Raw genomic sequence first — 26,348 nt, 5'->3', positions numbered from 1 at the left:
AGTCCAAGAGGGCCCTGGACGCTGAAAGTCCGGATACCCGCCATAGCTGCTGCTTTTCTCACCCAGGCGGGCACTGTAGACTGTCTGCCCCCGGCGCTGAGCCCTGATTTCCCCGGCCCCTCGCTCTGGGGCCTCCCCCCCCCACTCCCTCGCTCCAGGGACGGACACCCATCCTGCCCCGCTGTACCCCGAGTTCCCCAATCTGGCCCCTCACTCTGGGGAAACCCTACCCCCCCCGCACACACCCCACTGTGCCCCAATTTCCCCCACCCCAGCACCTCACTCCGGGGACTGACCCCTGCTGTGCCCCAATTGGGCAGGTGGGCAGATGCTGCATCAGCACCCCCCCCACCCCCCCCAGCCTGGCTCTGCAGGCAGCAGGTGAGGCCCAGGGGCTGGGGGGAGCCGGGACGGAGAGCCAGCAACCAAGGCGGGGCGGGGAGACAGGATGGACCGGGTGGGGCCTTGGGGCAGGGGGGTGGGGCTGCGGTGTTTGGTTGTCAGGGTTTAAAGTTGACAACCCTACTCGTGGGCATGACCTGCCCTAAAAGCAGCCCTTGCCACTTGGGGATTTCCTACCTTGCTGCTTTGGAGGAGGGGAGGCCGTGCCAGTGGCTGCCTGTAGGAAAAGCGCTTGGAGGAGTCCCTTCAGCAGGCCACTATAGACCAGGTCAAAGGCTGTATCTTTTCTACTGCTCCGGCCCCAAGGGCCGCTGATGGCCCACGCTGCGCCGTAGCCTTCGCTCCAGACAAGGTCAGCTGACAGGAACGGCATTTGGCGCCATGCAGGGATGAGCCCCGCAGGTCAACACACCGTTTGTTACCAGGTCCGGGCAGCTCACCACCCGTGGCACGAGCAAAGGTCACTCGCTGTTTTGCACTGACACCTGCTGTAAGGGGTTCACCAGCCAGCCAAGGCATGACAGTGCCGGACAGCATCCTAGTCACTGCATCCCTCAGGGCTGGCGTGGGATTTCAGTGAGCCAGGGCTGCCGAGGTGCAGCACCAACCAACATTTCATGGCTGAGAGGTGGCAAAACCTTAGCTACTTATTACCATTTAAAAATAACCTTGCCCTTGGAGCTACTCCAGGCCAGGAAAGGGGTGAAACCACCACGGAGCTACAGCCGAAGCCATGAAGTGTTATTTTTAGTTCTCCTAATTTTTGCTAGGAGCATGGCTTTGGCAGGGACTTTCCCCACGTTGACTCAGAAGGCTTGGGGGAATATGCTGGGACCTGGGACAACACAGGAGATTGGTCTCCCACTCTAAGTGGAAATGGTGATGGGTGTCTCTTGGCCTTCCTGTTACTCAAGACAGGCTTGTTACCAACCCCTGAAAACAGTCCACCTAGCAACAGCCCCCATGCCATGGGTGATGAACACAAGGTGTAATTAAACCGTGTTATTAATGATTGCTGCAGCGCCGCTGTGGTGGATGGGGGAGCAGGTGGCCACATCGTGACTGGGTGCCTCTGATACTAGTGTCAGCAGAGCAGCAGAAAGAGCAGAGACAACCTGGCTGCCTTTTCAGGGTGCCGTACGGGTCTCGTGAGTGAAGCTCTCTGGGATCTTTCGTGAGCAATGTAGGCTATTGAAATAGAGGCCAGACCTTCCTAAGGTGACGGACAATTTTGGATGCCAGATTAGAGGCACCTTAAACAGGCCTGATTTTCAGAGGGAGGGTGCCTAGCAAATCTTGATCAGCCCCAATGAAATCCAGATCCAGGGCAGCACCCGTGCTCAGGGTGTGCTGAGCCAGTTTCAAGAGTCACACCCAATCCAAGTGGCCTGCTGGTGAGCTAATGTCAAGTCTTTGACTTGCTTTAGCTTGAACTCCCGGATAGTGGTGCCCTGAAGGGACTCACAGCTTCTAAAGGCAGCAGGGAACTCAGGCTCTGGGCTCAGGCCATTTGTCCTGGGGTGGTTTCTTGCATGGTTCCAGCAGGATAAAGTTCAATGCACAAGACACATTTGAATAATAAAAAACATAGAGTCCAGGGGAGTGGGGTATGGGGAAGCTGCACGAGACACTCCAACCCCTGACACACCATGGGAGGGGATGGGAGCCCTGCTTGAACCCCTTCAGCTCCTGATGCACCATAGGGGATGGGGATGCTGCAGCCCCTCCAGCCCCAAACAGTCAAGACAGATGCTGCAGTGCCCATAGCTAGTTCCCAACACACGTACGGTCTGATCCAAAGGCCAGTGACATCTGTATTAAAAATGCATTTTCCAAAGATCTTCTGGAAATGTTTTTGACAGCTGTCATCTTCCATGCCGCCAATGTACCCTTATAGTGCCTTTCATTCAAGGATCTCACTGTGCTTTTAATGCTATTTCACACAGAAAGTGAGTGGCAAATTTGAGAATCCTCTGCAGCATGGGGCATGGATCATTTGTAGGTTTAAACTAGTGTAAATGGTGGATTCTCTGTAACTTGAAGTCTTTAAATCATGACTTCAGTAACTTGGCCAGAGGTTAGGGGGTCTATAATAGGAGTGGGTGGGTGAGGTTCTTTGTCTTGCAATATGCAGGAGGTCAGACTAGATGATCATGATGGTCCCTTCTGACCTTAAAGTCTATGACTCTATAACAGATCCAAGGTCCTACTCCCAGGGTCCTGCTCTAACACTGCCTTTGATACTTTTACTGATTACATCATGGGACTGCTTCTTCAGCCGGGCTACCTCTCATTCCTCCAGAAGAAGGAGTTTGAGACCCGATCTCTCAGCCAAGACCACGAATCTGGCTAGTTTGGAGGCACCTGCGAAGAGCCTCATGTGGCTCGGTCATTCCATTGATGGGACTGTCTCAACCCTGTTACATATTGTCATATAGATACATCTTGATTGTAAACTCTTTGGGGGAGGAATGTCAGCTACAAAGCTGTCTGGGAGGTGCCCAGCCTCTCCTAGTGCTGTATCCCAATGAGCTGGGTCTGTAATTACAGGAACTCTTTCGCTCCCAAGAGCAGGGCCAAGGCACATAGAAAGTTCACCCCACTGCCCGGATGCACTGTGCGCACATACACACACAAGCTGCTTGGGTTTTTTTTATTAGCAAAAAAATAAAAATTTATTGTCCTCTAGAAAATCCATCCTGCCCTTGGAAACTGTGACACAGATTGCATTCCTTCCAGCCCCACATGCAAATTCACTCTGCCGAGAAAAAGAGTCTAAACCAGGTTTCCAACAACCAAAACACGTATTTACAGAATACGAGAAAGAACGACAGCTGAAATCACAGTCTATACATGGAATCAACAACACATTGTACACACCACGGATTACCATTCTGCCACCGTCTACACAGACTGAGGGATGCTCCTTCCCAATGCTCCTTCTCCGGGAAGTCCAAGAAAGAGATTGGTCAAGAACTGCCACCAGATCTACTGTAGTGTGTATTGTTTAACGCACTTATTTTGTTTTAACATCGGAAACTACAGCATGGGGAAGCCCCATAGATATCTTTGATCCACAGTCACTAATTTGCAGGAATACTTCACTTTTGCAATACTTTTCTTGACACCAGTAACATCTATTTTCTGTCTGCAGTGCTCCAGGGATTATTATAATCCTGGAGGGAAACACTGGTAAGAATATTCTGCCTTCTGGGAGGAGGAAGAGGGAACAAGAGGATGAACTGTGGCTAGTGAACAGCAATGAATTCCTGAGTCCATTCAGCGTTAAACTCTTCCTCACACGGTGAGGAATTCTCTTCATTGTCTGAACTGTGCAAGCCCTTGCTAGTGGCTCAGGTTAAGCTTTGGAGATGTATGGAAAGTAAAAACCCCTTCTGAATGAGAACAGCTGCAGAGGTCCTTTTGGCGGGAAGATAGAATGCTGTGCTCCCTAGTTGGGCCATTTCCCCGTATCATCTGACTACTATGTCACATACCCGCATGCCACAGTCTGGGTTTGGCTGGGTGTCCATAGGGCCGGGAGATGAGCTAAGCATGGCCCCAGTGTCCCTAGGCTATGTAAATGCACTGTAGCCTCCCGAACACGGAGAAATTCTCAGGCTCACGGCTATTCTCTAAGGAGATTTTCTAGCTTTTTGAAGTATGTATGTAGAATATTGTTGCTCTAATTCATCTGTTTCAAGTGGACAGACTTGTATAGTTTTCATAATAAAGTACAAGTTTATTGACCTTTAAGAATACTGTGGTTTCACAACACAATTAATACTCCCTTCCCTCAAATCAGGGCTAGGATGCTGCCAAGCAGGCAGAATTAGTCACTGAGGTCAGCGTTTCTAATGAACCCTTCCAACGCTACAGGACATTTTGGGAGGCAAATGCTACTTATCCAATAAGGACTCTGTGTGGAGGGGTGGAAGCTATGGGGGGTGTTTCCAGACATGCCCTATCTATTCAGCATCAGCGAAGTGGGCTGCTAATTCAGAAGGGCTGGAAATTGTCCACTTTGACTAAGACTTTTTTTCTTTTAATGTGACTCAGTCCATAGAAGGGTCCCCTTGGTCTGATTTAATTATTCCATTCATTACACTATGGACTTTTCTGCTCCAAAATACACAGCCCGTGACAATACATTAGAGGGGCTGGGTGCATTAGCACCAATATTTCAGTAAGCCCCCTTTTGATAACACACAGAAGCTGGCCACAGAATCCTGTTGCTTTAAGAGCAGCACAGTGACTCCATGCAGGGATCACCTGGCTCAGACGATGTAAAGTCAACAGCTGCTAGAGAGAGTCAGAGACTTTGCCCTTTTTTTTGGCCCTGTCCCCCAACTCATACTTATTTTCTTATTAATTTCTAGGAAGAAAAGGGCCCCCAAATTATTTATCAAATACACACAGATCAATTTCTCTGTTCCATCTGGAGCAAAAGAAATCATTCACATTTCAGAGATTTCATGTTGTGAAAGAGCAGCAATTAAAAATTCATAGAAACCTAGCTTTAAAAAGCCTTTGTTGAAGGACCAGAGGAAGGAGAGAAAAAGTCAATGTGTTTGTACAAAGATACAAAATACAATGTATTGGGGAGAGGGTCACACTTCACACCTGGTGCTAATCCCTTCAACCTGTTCTGCTATGATTGGTGTGGGGCAGGGAAGAATCAGGATTTGAGGGCAGGGAGGGGGAGGATTTTTAGATTATTTCCAATTTGGATTCTTTGGTCCTTCTGGATACGTACTAAACAGAGAAACTGTGTTTTGCTCAGAAGGCAAACCATGTAGTTCTCCAGGTTGAAATTTCTCTTGTACCCCACTTGGCTAAGCAATCTGCCAATGGGGAAAAGTCTGACCCCCCAGCATGACCAGCTAGTTCTGCATTACTAAGGAATTGCCAGATCCTAATGGGACAGACATGAGTATGCTGATCATGGGTCACTGTAACTTTGGGAGGAGAAGGGAACACATCCATAGAACCTCCCCTGTGGGAATCAGTTGCAATTATGCAGCCAGTTCTCTGGATAAACTGATTTGTCCAGAGAGCACGGGGTCACACTGGACAATCCTACAGGAAGGAAGGAAGGAAGGAGAGTAATAAACCACAATGTTAACAAAAACAAACATTACACATTAATTTCCATCCAGTAGCCACGTGGGCTGATCAGCTTCAGAGCTTATAAATATTATAGACCTGATTCGAGAGTTTATTCCCTATTAGTTTTCCATTAGTTACCAAAACAGTTTAGTAAATTTCATTTTCATTGGGTTTTTCCTTCCCCCTTTTTTTGTGGTTTTTCATTTGTTTTTAAAAAAGAATTTTCATACATTTTAACAAATGATCTTTCCTTAAGATCAAACCGAGGCAGGTTCGCAGGCCTTTGAGACCAGTCCCACCTCATGGCACAGACATTCAAAGGCTATAACCAAACAACATGGCCACAATAGTCACCAGCAGTATCGCTCCATACAAAAAAAATTTTAAAAATTGATGCTAGTTACAATAAAATACACATGGAAAAAAGCATTTTTACCAAAAACAAGTTAATGGGGAGGAGAAAAAAAAAACAACTACACAGAGCTGCACTTAGAGATCATCTGGGAATGCATATTAACCCCTTCCCTGCAGAGGAAGGATGGAATCATGGAAGCAAATCTAATTAATTCCTTGCATTAAATACGAAATACTTTGAAAGTTTCTGATAACAGTTTAATTGTTCCTATTAACAACCATGGGCTGCTGGGGTTTCCGGTGCACTTCCAGGGTGGGGAAGGTGAGTAAACTAGCCCAGATCATCCAGAACCAGGAGTCACTGATGGGATTAAAGACCCAATCATGCAGTTTTTAATGCAGGTAAAACTCCCAGACAAGGAGGTTATGGTCCTTTCAGACAGAACGGATACTTATCAATGTGTGTTATAGTGTCTCTGCAGTAGGTGCATTAAAAAACGTTTAAAAGAGAAAGAGAGACTCCGATGGGAGTTTTGCTCCTGCAGATACGGCAGGATTGAGCCAAAAATGGGTAATAATAAAACAGTGTCAAACTCAGGCCTCAGATACGCACACAGTGTGAGCCGTGCATTTGTACCTGAGAGGGGAGTTTGCCCCATTAACGGCAGCCTGTTTGCAGTGCCCCACAGCCTGCCCGCCCCATACGGCGAAAGAGAACATAAACAAATTAATGACCTGGTTGGCCAGTTGGTTGGGAACCCAGCAGGTTATTGCCTCCCTCTGAAATCAGAAGTCAATTTACATACTGGAAATGGTTGTAGAAAAGCTTAGCTACTAGACAGGGTCCTGGCCAGTGGCATTTTGTTTTTCCTGGAGGGAAACAATGAACTTGAACATTTGTTGCTGGTGTAGGGCTAATCTGGAGGTTCCCATCTCTCTCCTTCCCCACCTAGGAGTAAACTGCAATGCCAGCCCAAGTGAACAAGTAGAAGGTAGCATGAGCTCCCCTGCTGATGGTGCTGGGAGGTAAAGATCCATGGTGCTCACAGCAGGTCAGATCCCCTAGAAGGATCCAGCCAGAGTTTGCAGAAAGCTGCATGTTCAAAAGATGAACCTGCACAGCAGGAGATGGGAGAGTGAGAGAGCCCAAGGACACCGGAAGATATTCGTTGCATCAAGGAAAAGGAATGTCGTGGAAAAGGAAGTGTGTTCATGGGACCTCAGTTCCTCCTTTCCCATCTGTCCCCATTACTAGAAGGAGATTGAGTTTGGTGGAACCATATCTTTCCTGTTACACTCCCCAGGTCCACCTGTTGTCTGCTAGACACCTGCAGGCTGGACTCTATTGCTAACTCCACCAAGTCACCAGGAATGTTTGTACATAATGGCTGGTGGTTTGAGGATTTTCAATGTCTAGTTGAAATTAAAGTTCTTTTCCTTTCTCAACTGACACAATATCTTGTCCTAGTAACTGTATAATTAACCTGTGGAACTCTCTGCAACTGGACATTACTGAGCAAACTAGCTTTAGTAACGTTTCAAATTAGTGTTATACATGTATGTGAATAAGAACTGTATCTGAAATTACACTAGCTAAGTTTAAAAGTCACACGTATTATCAAATATCATGCTTCAGGGCATAAAGCAGTCAGCTGTGATCAGGAAGAAATAACTTATACCTGTCTCTGCAGCCTCTGGCATTGGCCACTGTTCAAGGCTGGAATAGATGGAGCAGTGATTTGCTCCATGATAGAAATTACTTTGCTACCACCGGCATAATGCTGTGTCAACAGCATGAATACTAGTGGCACCTGTAGCAAGAGTGCAGCTGGAGATCAGCAAATGGAACTTTTATCACTGTCCTGCGAGCTGCCTGCCTGTTTTGGCTGAACAGCCTGTTAGTGAAACAGAAATAAGTAGGTTGGTGTGGATACCTCTGTTTACCATGGCACAGCAATGGCTCTGCTCATGGAAGGAGAACCCCTCACAGGGATCTTCTGAGAATTCATTACTGAAAGTGCTAAATATTAACCAGATGCATGGGCAGAGAAAAATTACAAACTTCCTGAGTTCTGTGCCCTGCCTCAGAACCCAGGAAGAGCTCAGGCTTCACCTTCACCCACCAGACAATCATGGAGAGCACAGAGCTGTGGGAACCCTGTTATCCTTGAGGCAGTGACGCAGGAAATATCTGGCCAGTTCAAGTACAGTCATCACCTCCCAGCTCATCTCCCACCCTGACATTCTCACTCACCAATTAGAATCTCTTCTAAATGCATCAGCAATTACGAAGCACGTCCCCAGACTACCATCCAACCTGAAGCTGAATACATCTCGACAAAGACGCCATCGGGGGAGAGACAGAACCTGTGGTTCCACCTCCCTTCTACAGATTAGCCTTAGCTTGCCGGCTGGGCAGTATTTCTAAGGACTCTCAAACCCAGGACCCCCAAACAGACCTATAATATACACTAGCCACTGGCCTGGCCTGGCCTGAGTTGCTTTAAATTCTGTATTTTTTCCTTTTTGTTGTTTTCTTACAAATATACAAATTGTGTAAAAAAAACTTCTAAAAAATGAACTTTGTTGTTTAAATGGACAGGCAAAGTTCTTGTGTATTCAGAGATCAGCAAGCATCCGAGCGAGCAAAGCTCTAACCCAGCAGACACCCAACAGGGCTTCTGTCAGTGGGGATGGCTTTAACAAGCTGGGTCAGTAAAAGAGTGCAGGTTTGAAGACATGATCAAGCAATGGGAATTCATCTCCTTCCTCCCCCATGAGTCCAACCCTCACTCTGGAAAGCACCTGGAGGCCCCTCTCCCCAACTCCAAAACCCTCAAAATAGTCAAAAATTTGTTATATCCTAAATAGAAAAGAGGAAAAACACAGACTCTGCACAAATGGCCCTTTGTGCTGTATTAACAACAGCTCTCAAAGTTCCTAAATGGTTAGAATTAGTGGGGAGTGGGAGAGGGGCAGTTTAGATTGGGGATGTAAAATATTAAAAAGTGCTCTGCAACTAATTTTTGTTTTTAATATATATATATATATACATACACACACACATATATATATATATATATATATATAAAGTTAAAAAGTTCTATGTGATATGAGAAACCAAGTGTCCTTGAAGGGTCACGACTGGAGAGTGTGTGGCCTGTTGGGATGGCAGATGGGGCATTCGCCCTCCTCGGCACACATTTCACACAGCACGGCATGTTGGCACTGTAACACCACCCGGTTCTCCTCCTGACACTTAAGACATTTCACTGATTGCATCTGAAATACTGCCTGCAAGAGAGGACAAACCAAAACACAATCATCACAAACAAGGAGGTGCTGGGGAGAGGGAAAGCTCCTCCGCCGGCACACAGTGGAGTATATTCCCATCAGCTTTGTGAAGTGAAAGTGAGGCTGCACAGGCTGGGTTCCTGGGTACTTCTAGGTTCTATTCCCTGACCTACTTAGATTTAAAATTGTACTCTAGCTATAGCCCTGACCTCTGTAGCTGTACAGACCAGGGCTACAGCATTTGTTTAACCATGTTATAACGCAGTTTGACTAGATCCACTCAGGCTGAGCAAAAAAGTTGCTAACTTCTGTTTTGGCTGTATAGACAAGGCCTTAGATCTCTACAGACCAACTGGAAAGTAAGAGGTAAGCGGAATGCTCCCACCCCAAGGTCCCTCATGCTCACCTTGTCGACTCTCTCCAGGTTGGCACGCAGCTGTTTCTGTAGGGTGTACAGTGTGGAGAGTGAGAGGGTCTCTAGATCAGAGAATGAGCGAAGGAGCTGGGGGTCCTGGCCAGCATGGATCCTCTCCAGCTCCTCCTGGAGTTTCTTCACTTGCAGCTCCAGGGCTTCCCTCTGCTCCCGGACCAGCTCACATTCCATGTTCGCTGTGCTGGCGCGATCATTGGCTTCCTCCGCTTCCTTCTTCCAAGCATCACATGCCTGAAAGTCCCAGCAAAAAGAGAGAGTCAGTATAAACCCTTTGCCAGCATCCAAGACCAGCTGAGACTCCCTTTTACTTATCTACCTATTTAGATTCACACCAATTTACCCACATGAAATTTACACCCCCTTAAAGTCAGTGGGCCAGATTCCAAGGTGGTGTGTGCACTGGCATAACTTGAATGCCGAGAGACCAGAGGAGAGGTGTAGCAAAAAAAAAGTGGCTAACTGAAGGATGTAAGAAAGTGCACGTTAAATCAATGTCACGCTCTGCAGTAACTAAGGCCTTGGCTACATAGGAAAGTTGCACTGGTTTAACTCAAGGTGTGATTTTACACCAATTTAATTAAACTGGTGTGAGCCTCTGTATGGAGATTCTTATTTCTGTTTAAAAGTGTTTGGTTTCAGTTTAGCTTGAACGGATTCCTAATTGACTACGTTAAAAGGAAATAAACTTGCTTTAAACTGAAATATGAAGTGTCCACACAGTCTTTTGTACCAGTTTAACTAAATCGGTTTAAGATGTCCCCTTTTGTTAAATTGGTGCAACTTTAGTGCGTAGACAAGGCCTTACTCCTTTCCAGCTCCTAAGCACATGAAGTACACTAGCTCTCATTCCCTTACCCATTGGTAAGTGGGTGTAAAGAGGTCTAAGGGATTCTGGCTCCAAGAGGGTCTGAATTACATCACCTCACATCATCTCTAGGTTCGGAAAAGCCTCTTTGGCTATGCCTTGACATCCTGTTGCCACATCCTCTGCAAATTGCACTGTACCTGTTTGGCTTGTTTCCAGGACTCCTCCCACTGCTTAATTGTGCTGTTGGCTTCATCCAGTTCTTGTCGCAGTCTCGTCAGCTCAGCAGCACCTGGACCTGACAGAAACGCAGGTGAGGTACTGGGCGAAAAACTCCCAGAAGCAAAGTGCTCCCATATGCTGCTGTTCATCCCATTTAAACCTGTTTCACGAGGAGACAGAGAGGGTTATGTCACAGGTGTCGGAGGTTTCCCCACTTGTTCCCTGCCCCTGTGAAATCCAGGGCTCACAGTGAATGTTTAGGAAGCAGAGGATTGTTTTAGGAACCAGTTCACTCCTTCAGGAGACAGTCATCCATTTGGGGACAGCAATGCTCACACACTAAAGGTCTCACACTTTTAGGTAGCTGAGTGTGTAGTTTGGGAACTGATGTCTCCTGCCACCAGACAGAAGCTCCCCTTGAATGTGGCTCCGTCTACACAGGCTATAAAGAGGAGTTTTTCAATCAAGTTAGCTTACCCCAACTGAAATCCCCCCATTTGCACCTGTGTGAGACAGTTTAACTTCCTCAGGATCATTTCAGCTTGTCATTCAGTAGCCTAGTTAGGCGTACGCTAGCACAGCGGTTCTCAAACTTCATTGCACTGTGACCCCCTTCTGACAACAAAAATTACTACATGACCCCAGGAGGGGGGACTGAAGCCTGAGCCCGCTCAAGCCCCACTGCCCTGGGCAGGGGGGCCAAAGCTGAAGGCCGAGGGCTTCAGCCTCTGGCAGGGGCCTGTAACCTGAGCCCTGCCACCCAAGGATGAACCTAAAGCCTGAGCTCCGCTGCCCAGGGCTGAAGCTATCAGGTTTGGGCTTGGGCCCCGGGAGGTGGGGCTTGTGCCCTGATGGGGGCTGAGACTTGGGTCCTGGGCTCCAGTAAGTCTAATGCCAACCCTGGCGACCCCATTAAAATGGGGTCATTGGGCATCTTGACCCACAGTTTGAGAACTGCTGCGCTACCTCGACTGCAAACACCCACTTTGTTTGCCTGAGTAGACAAAGCCAGGTGTGACTTCTCCTTCGGATTCCACAGTAAGTAAATCAGTGCCACGCATGCCATCTTCGAGCACTAAGAGGGCAGTGATCTAGCTATAGCCACATTCTTAGCCTAGCATATTCAAACCCATTTCCCCTCTCACAGTAGGGCTCAGGGCCTTGGGTGACACAGTGGAAGGAAATATATGATAAACAAGGCCACACATTGGTCATGGAATCCAGGATTTGTGCCTTGCCAGTAAAAAAAAGTCTCTGTTTTTACTCAGAATGAACCTCTGCAGCCCTCATCCAGGGCAGAATCAACAAGAAGTTGAGGGATGACTGCTGCACACACAGCAGAGAGCTCTGGGTACTCAGGCCTTGTCTGCTCACCAGCTTGCACCAGTTTAATGAAAGGGTTGTTTGAAAGTGATGTAGTTTAGAAGTGATTTAGCGGCAAATCCCTGTGTGGACACTCTTAAATCAATTTAAACCTGGCTTATATAGATTTGTCTTAATTCAATTTCTAACTGCATTAAGCAGAATTGATATAAATCAGGTTTAAATCAGTGCAAGAGTGTCCACACAGGGGTTTGCACCAGATTAACTCAAACTAATTTAAAGACCAAATTTAAGTTAAACCAGTGCATAAAGACCAGACCCTAGAAGCACAGCAGAGAGCATCTCAGTCAGAAGCAGCACTCAAGAACCAAGAAGCTGGTTATCCTTGCTGGGCAACTCAAACCCAGTGGCAGAAATTGGTTAGTTTGGGGTCTCTACTGCTTCTTTCAGGGCTTGTCTACACTACAATGTTGTACCACTTTAACTAAATTATAAAAGTAGCACAACACCCTAGTGCACATGCAATTATAACGGTGGAAAGGTGCCTTAAACTGGTATAGCTTATTCCTGTATGGGAAGGGAAATAAACTATACCGGTGTCAGCAACTTTTATAGCAGTACAACTTCATCCACACTAGAGGTGGTATAATTATTTTTGGGGGGAAAAAAATCCCATCACAACCGACATAGTTATGCTGGTTCAAAAACTGTCCCTAGCCTCCCACAGCTCTCATCTCCTGCCTCTAAGGAGTGAATGTCTGTCCATTTGCCCTCCTGCTGGTAAAGCAAAAGGATTAGCAGTGGGGGAAAGTTTAACATTTTATTTTTATTACTGTTCTAGATTTCTTGAAAGGGAATTTGGCAATGATTAGGTTGCTGGTGTCCTGATACCACTGCCTATCATGCTGACCAATGAAGTCTCACTGTTTTCTTGTACTCCCCTGCCTGTCTGGCTCCATCTGCTGTCTCTTGTCTTGGACTGTAAGCTCCCTGGGGCAGAGACCATCTTTTTTGTGTTTGTACAGCAGCTAGCACTATAGGACCATAACTAGGGCTCCTAGGCACTACAGTAATACAAATAATAAATAAATAAAGGTAATAACTATTCACACTAGGCATTCTATCTCAGCTACATTCAATGAGCTGCATGGACAAGTCCTACATTCTAAAACAATAAGTTACTATGTCAAAAAACCTTATCAAAAGCTGAAAAGACTCAAATTATTCCCACTCCTCTGCTGTGTTCTAAGCTGTATTTTGCTTTTTAAAAAATTCAGATCACGAAATGCATTTTGCAATTTTATTCCATTTCTTTGATTCTGCACTCTGTGTGATTATATGAATACAAACTATTTAATGCTTTTCTGCTGAAATAAAAAGTATAGCTTTATTAAAATAATTTTTTCTGTTACATTTCCCTTTTCTTACTGAAATTGTGACTTTTCTCATGAATAAAAACCAGCTGTAATTAAATACCATTGCCTTCTGATATGTCTTTTCTTATTAATGTCATTGTATAAGCCGTTCAAGCAAGACCAAAAAGAATGCGATTACAAGATATGAGACACAGCGTTGTTAGATGCATGGAGCAATGGATTAGCAAAACATTTTACTGAGATTTAGCATTGAAAATTAAAAAATCTCCCGAATTTGATAGAAAAAACGAGGAGTACTTGTGGCACCCTAGGCCTGGTCTACAGGGGGGTCGACCTAAGATACGCAACTTCAGCTACGCGAATAGCGTAGCTGAAGTCGGCGTATCTTAGGTTGAGTTACCTGGCCGTGAGAACGGTGGCGAGTCAACCACTGCCGCTCCCCCATCGACTCCGCTTCCACCTCTCGCAAGCTAGAGTTCTGGAGTTGACAGGAAGCGCGTTCAGGGATCAATTTATCGCGTCTAGACAAGACGCGACAAATCAATCCCTGACAGATCGATCACTACCCGCCTACATTAAGGTGAGCTATTATCATATTAGCCCACCTTAATTGATTGATCTCGTTAGAGCTGGTATGACAACCCCCATTTTTTCATGTTCTCTGTGTGTGTATATATATATATATATCTTCCTATTGTATTTTCCATTACATGCATCTGATGAAGTGGGCTTTAGCCCACGAAAGCTTATGCTCAAATAAATGTTAGTCTTGAAGGTGGCACAAGTACTCCTCGTTCTTTCTGCTGACACAGACTAACACGGCTACCACTCTGAAACCAAATTTGATAAGTGCTCTCTCACTATGGTCTAAAGGAAGCCCTACCGCCTGTTGTTGTTGTCATACACATTGATAACTCAAGAGTCACTGTAGCATTCAGCCAATCAAATTATTTGATTTCTTGAAATATCTGTGGGTTCTTAACAGATCCTGCTCCCCCATTCTGCCTGTGTTGTGCCCTCAGTGTAGGGGGCACAACTTTGGGAGTGGAGGTGGGGATGGAAGGGAATGTGGCTGGAGCACTGCTGCATTCTGCTGAGCGCAGATTGTAGAATGGCAATATGAAGGGAACTGCAGCTGGGCATAGTCTACAGTATGCTTGAGGCTGCTCTTAATTACTCCACGGGCCAGTCCAGCCCCCATTTGTTCCCAAGAATTGAAGGTGGCCTAAAACCATCTTCCCTTCTCCACCTCAGCTCTGTTGCGCTGAAGATCCAAGCTATAATCACTTGCCCTAAGCTCTGAGCAGAAAGAGATGCAGTCTATTTGTCTGAGCACAAGATGGGGAGCCAGGAACTCCCAAGTTCTCACCTCATCAAGTCATCATTAGTGCTAGGTGAACTTGGGCAAGTCACTTAACCTTTCTTCTACAATTTCTCTATCTGTAAAATGGGGATATTTGCTCCCTCTAACACAGAAGTGCTGTGAAGATTCATTAATTACATATTGGTAAAGCAGCTTGCAGTTTTGTTGTTATTATGGGAAGGAGAGGTATAAATGGCAACACTGAAAGAAGACATTCAAATTAAAGTTAACTTAAAAGAAAATACTTACATGGTATAGACACGTATGTACATGTAACACACACACTGTGCATTTACCTAATGATCCATGAGAAGTTGATGTCCCCAAGAATGTGTTTTCTGATTGGCTTAAGTGTCCCTGGGGCTGATGGAGGAAATGCGATGATAGGCTGACCGGTGGAGAAGGAGAGGCAGAGTGAAAAGAGGCGGAACTTCCAAGGGACCCAGGGATATTTACAGGAGCAGAACTTTGCAGCAAACTCCCACCTGGACAAAGAACACACAAAGAGGATGGGAATGTATGATCATGAAGTATGGACCAGAGGACAGCACAGGAGTTTAGAACAGCAGATGTTAGCTTCCCTCTCCTCATCAAAAAGGGGAGCCCTGGGAATTCCCACCATTTCCCTTCTACATTACACAGCTCTCAACCTTCAGAAGGGGCACTGAGGCCAGCACCCTTCTGGCCAAGTAGAAACAGATGTGACTCCCTTCAGAATATGCCAAGACTGCTGGTCAACTGGCCAAAACAGAGAGAGGCTCTCCCTCCAGGCCCTGAATGCACTCCCCCTGCAGAGTTCACAATCCCTGCGAGCCTACGGAAAACCATTTGTTTTAGATATCAGGTGAGCAGCTTTGGAATGAAAATTCACTTGCAAAATTTCTTCTTCCTTTTTTCAATACCAATAAACTATCGGCAGTCACGAGGAAGAGGATCACATCACCACTCGGTCAATCTAAAATGAGCAACTGGCTTCAGCTGTACTTGAAAGCTTGCAACTAGTGGTAACAGAATCGAGCTCCACTACACCAGAGAGCAGTCTCCTCCTGCTGCACAGATAGCTCCAAAGAGTTTTCTCCCCGCCCCCCTCCACTTGATACTGACATATCCCAGCTTCAAAGGCAATAGTTAACACCCAGACCTAAAGGGAGTGACAGAAAGATCACAATTCCTCTATTCCATGCTTCTTGTCTCGCTAGGCCAACAAGGCTGAGCTGTGGCAGGAATGGGGCCCTCAGAGCACACAGAATCTGGATGTTGAATCAGTATGTTGATCCTTTGAGGGGGATCGGATCTAAAATCGTCCACAGAATGGAGTTTGGTTTCTCAGGTAAGGTTCTGAGCAGTAGCTGCGTAGGCAAATAATAGCCATTATGGAGACAGCATTAGCTCATACAGAAGAATCTGTTTCATTGAGTAAGGGGATGTGGCAGCTAGGCACCAATGCTCTCTGCAAAGAGTCCTGAGATCTATAACTTCTGAGCCACTAGAGACAGGCAAAATGGACGTTGGTTCAAATGTCACATACAGAAGATGAGACATACATTGTATGCTTTGATATAAGGCCATTCACTATCAAATGATCCTGTGACAGTAGAACAGTATTGCCAGGTCACTGGGTTCTCTGTGACTTTTACCGGGATTTTCCTCAGGAGATGTGAGTTGCTATATTTTCAGCTGTTTTTACAGCTCCCAGACACATTTTAGATGGTCGCTGTTTACAGACCAAGACAAACAAAACATGCTCATCTCAGAAACATTCCTAGGCCCCGGGCAAGAACTCATCTCTGCTAGCCATGGAGAGTGAACTTTTGCTCTCAGGATTCTCACTAGTTGCCTGAGTTAGTTACAACTGTTGCTTCCAACCAATAAATCTTTTTTGAGGCTGATTTTAGAGCTTTGTGGGGGCTGGTTCAGCCTAGCTGATCTGGCAACACTGCTTGGCGATGATCAAAGAAAGCTCTGTTGCTTTCATGTACCTATCATGATGCCACTCGTGTGGGGCACCGTGCTGCTGTCAAATGTCTTCTCCAGGGCAGCCACTCCGAATTCGTTCAGGTCCAGGTCATCCAAGGCAGATTCTGCCGGACACAGAGGTACCAATTATGTTACAAAGGACCAAAAACTTCAAGAGATAGGGTGGCCCAAAGAGCCTACATACTGCAACAGCCATTGCTGTCTACTGGGCAGTGTACTCAGCCCTACTCTCGATCCTGTGCAGTGTCGCTATTAAATGATTTGTTGTGAGTCTAACAGGCAGCTTTTCATATTGGTTTCTGTTGCCTGACCCGATTCCCCAAGATTTTATATCAACTCGTACCCAACAGTTACATGAAAACAGACATACAAATCTGAAATAATAGCAATCCTCACAGATCTCCCCCATAGTGACATTCTGGTTCTGGCCATACTATGCAACAACACCTGCCAATGTTCTGTCTGGTTATGGCTAATGCTGTATCGCCAATTTACTGAGGAGAGGCCTAGAAATGGACTAGCAGCAGCAGGCAGATTGCAAATCAGGTCTGAGGTTCAAAGACAGTATAAGGTGAAGAAAGCTTACACAGTGCCTGCCAAATGCTATATCTAACCATATTATTAAAATATACCTCATCACAGACCTACAGATATACATATATTTATATACATACATACCACCCGGGCCTGTTTATTTGTATTAACTACTTTTATTGTTGTAATTAATTTACATGAGAAATGCTGGCTCATGAAAGAGGATACAAAGAATCTGACTGACAGAACAGCAGTGACTCCCCTACGGGAGCCCCTTGCTCTACTTTTCTAGGGACTTTGTCCTACGCTTGGAGCTCTGGATGGGGAGAGATCAGCATTCAGCTGACCAGCCCCTCCTGTTAAAATCCTCAAAGGGAAAATAAAGAAGTTGTAGCTGTGGAGACTGTCACTGGGATTTTCTGCTCTACACAGTGTATACCCAAAGTCTGACAAACCCACGCACTCTCTCAGGGCCAGATGTTATTCATATAGAGTGAAAATCACCCCTGCGCAGAGGGCCAGCTTACGATCTATGCACCATCAAACCTCTCTTAAGCACTATTTTGAAGGTTCAAGTCGCACTTAAGGAGTGCATAGCCCTTGTGCTGATCCTCTGTGCAGGGGTGAATGTCATCCATAATGACCTGCAGAAAAGATCTGCCGAGCCATAGTCATAGAAACCCTAGAATCGCAGGGAAGTGTGGGATAAGAAACTAGAGCGCACTGTAACATCCTTCAACCTCATGGCTGCAACATGTTATTCCAATTCTCATGTCTGAAGAGCCCCTCCTGAGGGCTCCACTCAGTGTAAATAAACAAGCAGTGTTACCTATAACAGACTCCACTGTGTCGCTGGTAGGGTAGAAAGGAAGGGCATTGGCATTCATGCCTGGGATGCTGCTGGTGCCAGCGGGACTTGGTGGTGTTGCTGCCAGACTGGAGGTGATACTGGAGGAGATGCTGGAAGTCAAAGGGCTCCCCACTGGAAGAATCCCCAGTATGTCCTGAAACAAGAAGGGGGAGGTAAGAAATTAAACATCTACAAAAAAATCACTTCAATAACATGCAGCGATATGGCATCAGCCAAGGCTCATTGGTGAACATGTTCTTTGCTGCTTCCATTCAGACAGATGGTTACTGCCACCAGTGGGGGGGCGGGGAAAGAGGGAGAGATTAACTGTTTGTGTTTCATTTCTACAAGTTTGTTTCTTTTTAGCCTTACAAAGATCCTTCAGGCCTCACTGAAACGAACTCACATGAGCCACAGGTAGTATACAATCAGGGATCTAGGTCATTCACTCAGCAAACACATTTCCTGGAAACTGACAGGGACCCTCTCTCTGCCACAGTCCAGAACTGTGAATCTAGCCTGAACTCACATAGGCCTTGGCCTTCACACACAAGTCTCCAGAAACCACTGGAGGGCCCTCCTTCTCAAAAGGTCATTTCTGACCTAGAGTGCCCTGACTCTGTCTGGCCTGTCATTGGCTTCCTGCTGATTCATTTGGCTCCACAGATCTGGCTAGCGTTCTCATTTGAGGTGGGGTGAGCTCCAAGCAAGGTCTCAGAGCTCTGTTGGCATTACTGTACCTGTTTGGGCTGTAATAGAGGCTGCTCCTGGCTCCTGTATTCCAGTGAATGGGATTTTATTTTCGCCTGCTGCAGTAAATAAATGGAACAAAAGATAAGCAGGGGGATTAACAGCTAAATTGGAAATGGCTGACTGGCGGCTTTTGGAGAGGCCATGAGGAACATGCACAGCCCCCACCCCTTCTATTAGGCTGTCCTGGATGCTTTAGAATCCAAAAAGTGGGGCTGGGTGCTTAACAAATGGAGAACCCCCACAAATCGCTCGCCCTCTCAATACACGGACATTCTGCTCATTTATTTATGGATCTATTGCAATTATGTTTGCATTTAACTGAATTCCCTTTCATTAACATTAAGAACTTAAGAATATGAGACCAAGTGTGGATTCCTTTCCATTGCCCATAGTATCTGCCATTCTCCAATAAAAAGAGGGAGAATTGGTAGGAAGCACATTACATTTTTATTTGCTTTTGGAATTATTTATTTTTGACAACATACTTTACTGTTTATTCTTCTACTTCTCCAGACAAGGTCCCAATCAGGATTGCTTAGTTTAAAAAGGAAAGGGAAAAGAAGTGACATCAATTTCCCCATCTGCAAAATGGGGATAATGATACTGAGCTCCTTTGTGGAACGCTTTGAGATCTACTGATGAAAAGAGCTAGGGATTATTACTACTACTACTACAAAGGGATGTAAAAAAGATGGGGTAGAGATCAGCCAGACTCTCTTACTTTCATTTCCCATTAACAAAAACAATAAAGGCAAATGTAACGAAATTAAAAAGCAACCAAAAAATAGACTCAAGGAAATCATTTTTTTAACCTGTGGAACTCAATGCCATAATAGATGCCACTGAGCCAAGAGCTTAGTGGGATTCCAAAACAGAGTGGATATCTATATGGAAAAAAATATATCCACAGTTCCACTAGCTTGGATAAAAAAATTACAAGTGATTTGAAGCCTCTTGCTTCAGGACATTATTAGCCAACCACCAACTACAATAACTGGGGTCAGGAAGAAACTTCCCTCATGAGCATGTCATTGCATAATGGTTTATTATGGAGGTTTGGCTGCTGTTATCCTGCTGCATCTGTGATAGAAGGCAAACATGGGATCAATTACACACCCTGAGGCTGTGAAAAGGTGCCCAGGATCTGCTCTGCTTGTTTCATTTACTGGGCAGGATCCTTGTGATTTAGAGAAACACATTCCAGACATAAAAAGGGCTGCTCCTCATTTTATTGAGAGTACAGAGAGTAAACAGATCTAAGAGAGTAGGAAGAAGGGGAGATTCAGGCATGATGCACAACAGTATCACACAAAATGAAGAACTTGCCTGCCATGATCTGCCTCAACTTTTTCGATCACCCTTTCGGGGTGAGGGAAAGATGGGGTGGAGAGTTAGACAAAAAAAAGTTGTTAAGAAAATGATGAATGATTGACTGCTGAGGATGGTCACTGTAACCAGAATGAATAAAGAGGAGAAAGACCAGCAGTCGAGCATAGAATTCCTCTCTTGTTTTACCTAATTGATTCATTTTCTCTCTTTAATCTGCCCACTGCGGGCCACGGTCTAGTGAACAGGCAGGTGAGATATGGACTCAAAGATCTTTCTGTACTGCTCTCCCTAAATAGCGCACCGTGTGTATGTGGCAGTCACAACTGAACTGATCTCAGGCTTGTCTTTCTTTGTGTGCAATTGATGCTGTGTTATGTTAGTGTATCTGCGTGTGTTTGATAACAAGCCTGCTAGATTACCCAGTGCATCTCTTCCTTGCTGACACTCATCTGAACGCAAAATGTGACATAAGCAGGACTCAGCAGTTAGAGTGGAGAGAGAGAGAGATGCACACATACAAACAGAATCAGTGCCCATTGTTTTTCCCATCCTTGCTGGGAGGATTCTTACCAACATACCTGGCAACGTTGCAGCTAAGCCTCACTGAAGGTTTTTAATACATTTCAGGGCCAGCCCCAATGTCTGCAACTCTGAATTTGGTGCAACACCAGTTAAAACTTGACATTTTTCTCCTTTATGCCCAGGTACAGTAGTAAAGAAATGCCTGTACTCCTGAATAACATTAGAGAGTACAAAACTAACCAAAACAGGTAGAAAAATTAGAAGTGGAGATTGAAATTCTATCTATACTTTGCTCTGTTGAATTGTGGGGGAGGAAAGAGTGGTGTAAATTATGGATGAAACACAGAACAAGCTACATACAGCCCAGAAGAAATCTGCTATGCAGCATGCTTAAAGGCCTTTACAAACACTAATAAAGTAAGCTGCACAACCCCACTGGGTGGTAAGTATTATCATGCCCATCTTACACCTAGGTAAACTAGAGCATGAAGAGGTTAAGCAACTTGCCAAAAGGACCCAAAGAAACTCAGTAGCAGAGTCATGCACAGAACCCAAGAGTTGTGACTCCGAGACCGAGCTGTACATCACACTCCATCCTCACTGCATGTGAAGGGGTGGAAGAGGATCAATACTAAAAGGAGTTTAATTGGCACAGCTTTTCCAGTCTTGTGTCACAATCTGCATGAAAACTCCGTAATGAAAAGTTACTTGTGTTACTTGCTTAGGAAGCCAGGCCAGATATTCAGGTCTCTTGGCTAAATCTGCTGCCTTTCTTTTTTTAAAACCAAGTATCATTTATCCAGCTACATTCAGATTCTTTTACTTGTATTGTGGTCGCTTTAGTATGCATGCTAAGCAACCATCATGTTTTACTGGGCGTGTGTTTTGGATGACATACTACTCATGCATTCAACTGAACCGTTATGGAGCATCACACAAAGCCTGGTTCACCAATGTGAACTTTAATATGGACGGCCCAGATCCGTTCAGGGTAGCACAATGACAACAGAAAATGGCAGAAGACAGATCCTACAATTTTGGGTCTTTGCGTAGTTTTCTGCCAACTGTACATTTTCATTTGGGGGGGAAAATGTAAGAATCCATCTTTCGTTTTTTTGAGAAGAACATTCTCAATCCTTTGCTGTTAGCTAAACATAGGCTGATGTCTTAAAATCACTTTAAAGATGAAGAGTTATGTAGGTGTTAAGTGTTATTATTATTATATTATATTATTACTGCTCTGTTAGCTCACCCTTGCCAAAAACTATCGTCAACCAAACAACAATAACAGCAAAGGTACAACTTCCCCTCCATTCACCTCCAAGAGAGAGGAATGAGATGGCTCATTTAAATACTATCACTATGAAGTCTACATCATACTCAGGTTACAGAACTAGGCAAAAGCCTCTGACCAAAATGTTCAAATACGAGTGCCTAAAGTTGGGTGTCTAATTCCTGACCTGATTTTCAAAAGTGCTGAGAACCTGCAGGACCCACTGAAGTCAATGTGAACTGTGGACTCTCAGCACCTCTTGAAAATCAGACCACTTTTATTTATTAGATGCCTAAACAGGGATTTGGGTGCCTAATTTTGGGCACCTCCATTTGAATATTGTAGACTTTTCTTTACAGGGCTTTAGCACAGTTCAGTCGCATGGTTACTATATAACTTGGCTGCGTGCACATAAGCAACGCCACACTATGTCAGAGCATAGTGCAAGAACACAATGTGTTCATAGTGCAGACTGGGCCTCACTCACACACACTCATCTCGAGACAGGGCCCTTTTAAGTGTCATATTTATATTCTCTCCCCCTTCCTCCCTCAGGTTGGGCTCTTTGCCCATGTTTTCTCCAAAGCAGGGTCTCCCTCGGGCCTGGTCTCTGTTGACAGGAGACTGGGGTTCTCTTGGCCTTCAGTCTTGGAGCTGCCCAGTTACTCCTTTTCTGCAGCACTTGCAATGGAGAATGAGCATGGGGCTTTTCTTTTGTTTTTAAACAACTGCTACAAGCTGCTGTACTTAGCAGGGAGATGTGGTGGAGTCACAGCCAGCTCTGAACTTTGATCCCAAAGACACGTTACATAGATTTGCAATTCCCGGTTTCTTAAGCCATGCCCATGTTAAGCAAACACCAGAACTGTTTTTGAAAATGGTTTAAATCAATAGGTCTTAAACGCTGTCCATTCCACAACTAAATCATTTTAACTAAACCAAAGAGTGGTCAAGACTAGCCTCGTTGCAGGATGGAAACATGGCTCTTTCACTCAGCTGTAAAAAAAAGCATGTGGGCACAAATGGCATTAATGACTTCTAAACCATGTCATTTTTTCAAGACCTTGTCTAAGTTGGGGATTTCAATTGTTTGTATTGTAACAGAAGTACAACGTAGACAGTGCTTTTTAGGCTTAATGCTAATTTCTTCAATGTAATGTAGACAGGGCCTAAATGTGTTCAGATTAAAGGCAGATTTTCTGGGCACCCCTGCTTTCAGTAATGTACAACCATATCTCAGGTTGCTAGAGACCAGCCCTCATGAAAAGATGTCTGCGAATATGTCTTCTTCAAACCCTAACAAAAATCTACTTATTGCGCAAGCAATAACATCAGCAACAGCAATTTACAGAACATCACTTTACAAAATAAAGACGAAGCCACTATCTCTGTCCCGGACACAGATGAGTCATCAGTTTCGGAAGGGAAAATGCAGAGAAATTAACGGTAACACCAAGGAAGTAAACTGATGGAAAAATTGGACCTGAAGGTGGAAAAGGTGGCACATGGCAGACAAGAAACAGGAGATTGTTCTAAGCTTAGGAAGCAGTATGATGAAGGCTTTAAACTGAGAATGGAAAGAGACAAAGGGAGCAGTTATGCAAGAGGAATGACAGTTGAGTTGTAGGTCAGGATGAGATTATGTGGGGCAAGTGAGAAGAAGTTATTTACCCTATGCAGTAACTGATGTTCTTTGAGATGCCTGTCCTTGTGGATGCTCCACATCAAGATATGTGCGTACCTGCAAACTCTTGATGGGAATTTTTGGTTGGCAGTATCTGCAGGTCCATGCCTGCACCCTAGATATCCTTGTGCTCCAGTATGAGGATATAAAGGGGACGGACTCGCCATCACTCCAGTTCCTTCTCAGCCATGAATGCCCAGCGAAAGGACTCTGAGGCAGAGGGGAAAGATGGCGGATACTGGAGCACCCACAGGGATACACTTCTCGAAGAACTCCAGTTACCGTACAAGGCAAGTAACCTCTCCTTCTTCTTTGAGTAGTGTCCCTATGGGTACTTCATGGCAGGAAATTCCCGAGCAATACCTCAGTCAGAGAGGAGGGTGCTGAAGAGGTGGATTCAGTTTGTAGAAAGCATTACCGAAAGCCGCATCGGTTCTGGAAGCAGGCATGAGAGAGTAATGCTGGGAAAACATGTGCACTGAAGACCAGGTGGCTGCCCTGCAGATGTCTGAGATAGGTATGTTTTTCAGTAGGGCTACAGAGGTAGATTGACCGCACATACACCTTTTGTGGATCCTTACACCAAATTTAGAGAATTGAGGACCCACCAAGGTACAGACCCACGCTTGGATAGACTGCTTGTTGGGGCTGTAGATGGTTCTCATCCAGGCTTGAAGACACTGAAAGTGTGGTCTTGCTAAGGGTGTCACAAATGTACAGGCTTTCATATGGGCCAGAAGTTGCAGGCAATCCCTTGCTGTGGTTTGCAGGCTCTGTTGTACTGTTGAAATGAGGCTGGACATTGTGGCAAATTTGTTCTTAGGTAAGTATACTCTGGCAGTGGAGGAGTCCAGAGTGGCCCCAATGAAGTCCATTGAGTGGGTGCGAGGACAGACTTTTCCACACTGAGGCAGAGGTCCAGTGAATGGAACAGAGATTGCTGTCTGTATCTCAAGAAATGAGAGACCTTTCAGGAGCCAATCATCCATGTAGGAAAGATCATTATTTCCATCTGGTGAAGATGGGCTGTGATGGCTGAGAGGACTTTGGTAAAGATTCCTGGGGCAGTGGAGAGGCCAAAGGGTAGGATGCAATACTGGTAATGGTCCTTGTGCACTAGGAAACATAGGATAAGTCTGTGTGAGGGGTGCATGGCTATATTAACATAAATGTTCTAAAGGTAGAGGGAACAAACCAATCTCCTAGATCCAGGGAGCGAATTATCACTCATAGGGTTACCATTCTGAAACACTGAGAGCAGATGAAGATGTTTGAAGTCCTGAGGTCAAGAATTAGTCTCCATCCCCTGTTTTTCCTCAGGGCCAGGAAGTTCCAGGAATAAAACCCTTTCCAGATAAAGTCTGGTAGAACAGGTTTGATCTTATGTTAGGAGGCCTCATGAGACCACCATGAGAAGGGTCCCTGAAGATGGATGGGACAGGGGAGTTGGGGGGGCTGGAAGAAACTGAACTGGGTGGAACAGGCAGTAGAAATCACCTCCAGGATCCATCTGTGTGAAATGATGAGCTCCCAGAAAGGTAGAAAATGGGAGAGACAATCCCCATAGCAGTGGAGGGAGGGAAAGGGTCAAAATTGTTGTTCTGAGAATGTTGCCGACTGGGACATCACTGTAGGGGATGGCCCTTTCTTAGTGAACCTGGACTTCTTCCTGGGGGGCTGAAGGGGGAGGTGTTTCCGACAGTCTTGGGGGCTGGTAGTGGATGGGATCAGAGTGATGAGCCATTTGTGATCTACTGTATTTTCTTTCTGCTGCAGGCATTTAGATGCCCAGAGATCAGTGTCACCAGGGGGTCTTTAAGAGAATGGAGCAACCTGTCCATGGCATTGCTGAACAACTTGGGCCCCTCAATGGGAAGGCTCTTGACAGTCTTTTGTTTCTCCTGGGGGAAGCTGGAGGAATTCAGCCAAGAAGTTCAGTGCAAGACTACTACTGTAGCCATGGAACATGCAGCTTTATTGGTGGCATCGAGCAAGGCCTGGAGAGACACCTTAGCAACTGTCTGGCCTGTTATGAGGGCTTGAAATTGTTCCCTCTGATCCTGAAGCAGGTGTTCAATAAAAGATAAAAACTGAGTGGTTTCTAAAATCATATTTTGTCACAGGGCTCGGTTACTGGTTACTCTGAGCTGCAAAGAGGCTGAGGAGTAGCTTTTATGGTCCAGAAGGTTCAGCCATTTCAACTCCTTGTCAGATGGCTTTGAGCAGGACTGATGTTGCCTGTTTCGTTTGTTAACAGCCATGACAACCAGAGAATTGGTTGTACGTTGGGGAAAAAAAATACCCTGAGCCTCTGGATGGGAGATAGTATTTTTTGTCAGCCCATTTACATGTAGGCAATATGGTAGCCACATTGTACAGCCTGGGGCCAGCAAAGCATTGTTGATGGGGAAGGTGATTTTGCCCTGAGGAGATGTACCTGAAGGATGTCCAACAGGGACCGTTGGTGCTCCTGTATCTCCTCTTGATATTCATTCCATAAGGTCTTGAAATGCCTTTAAACCATTGGCATAAGATGGTGGGGGAGGCATGACAGCCTCACGTGGTGAGGAGGAGGATTTGTGGGAAGATGGTGTTTCTTCTTCCTCAGCTGGTTCTTGCTCCTCTGCAAGAGCCTCCTGTAGAGCGGGATCCAAGGGAGACGGTTATTGCTCCTGGTGTGTCCTTTTATGAGATATGACCATGTAGAACTGGTTGCCAAAAGGGGCCCCTGGGTTCCAATAAGCC

General features: G+C 45.5%; 1 protein-coding gene across 3 annotated transcripts in view; it reads right to left on the bottom strand.

The window, feature by feature from the left end:
* Positions 1-8,974: 8,974 nt before the first annotated feature.
* UNK (unk zinc finger) overlaps positions 8,975-26,348 on the bottom strand; it is a 60,299-nt gene continuing 42,925 nt past the window's right edge. The window contains exons 11-17 of one of the 3 annotated variants that reach the window (XM_084647216.1): positions 18,783-18,851; positions 18,022-18,196; positions 16,661-16,762; positions 14,978-15,166; positions 10,598-10,695; positions 9,566-9,823; positions 8,975-9,159 (exon numbers count right to left, since the gene is read on the bottom strand). In XM_084647216.1, coding sequence (XP_084503342.1) covers positions 9,004-9,159; positions 9,566-9,823; positions 10,598-10,695; positions 14,978-15,166; positions 16,661-16,762; positions 18,022-18,196; positions 18,783-18,851 — 1,047 coding nt within the window. In that variant the 3' untranslated portion in view covers positions 8,975-9,003. Of the gene's footprint in view, positions 9,160-9,565; positions 9,824-10,597; positions 10,780-14,977; positions 15,167-16,660; positions 16,763-18,021; positions 18,197-18,782; positions 18,852-26,348 lie in introns of all 3 variants that reach the window. The other 2 variants (XM_084647215.1, XM_084647217.1) reach the window with 2 other exon arrangements.

This window comes from Lepidochelys olivacea (genome assembly GCF_965140295.1).
Source record: "Lepidochelys olivacea isolate rLepOli2 genome assembly, chromosome: 14".
Taxonomy (NCBI): domain Eukaryota; kingdom Metazoa; phylum Chordata; order Testudines; family Cheloniidae; genus Lepidochelys; species Lepidochelys olivacea.
Note: the sequence above shows the minus strand (reverse complement) of the source record. Positions and strands in the feature narration are given on the sequence as shown.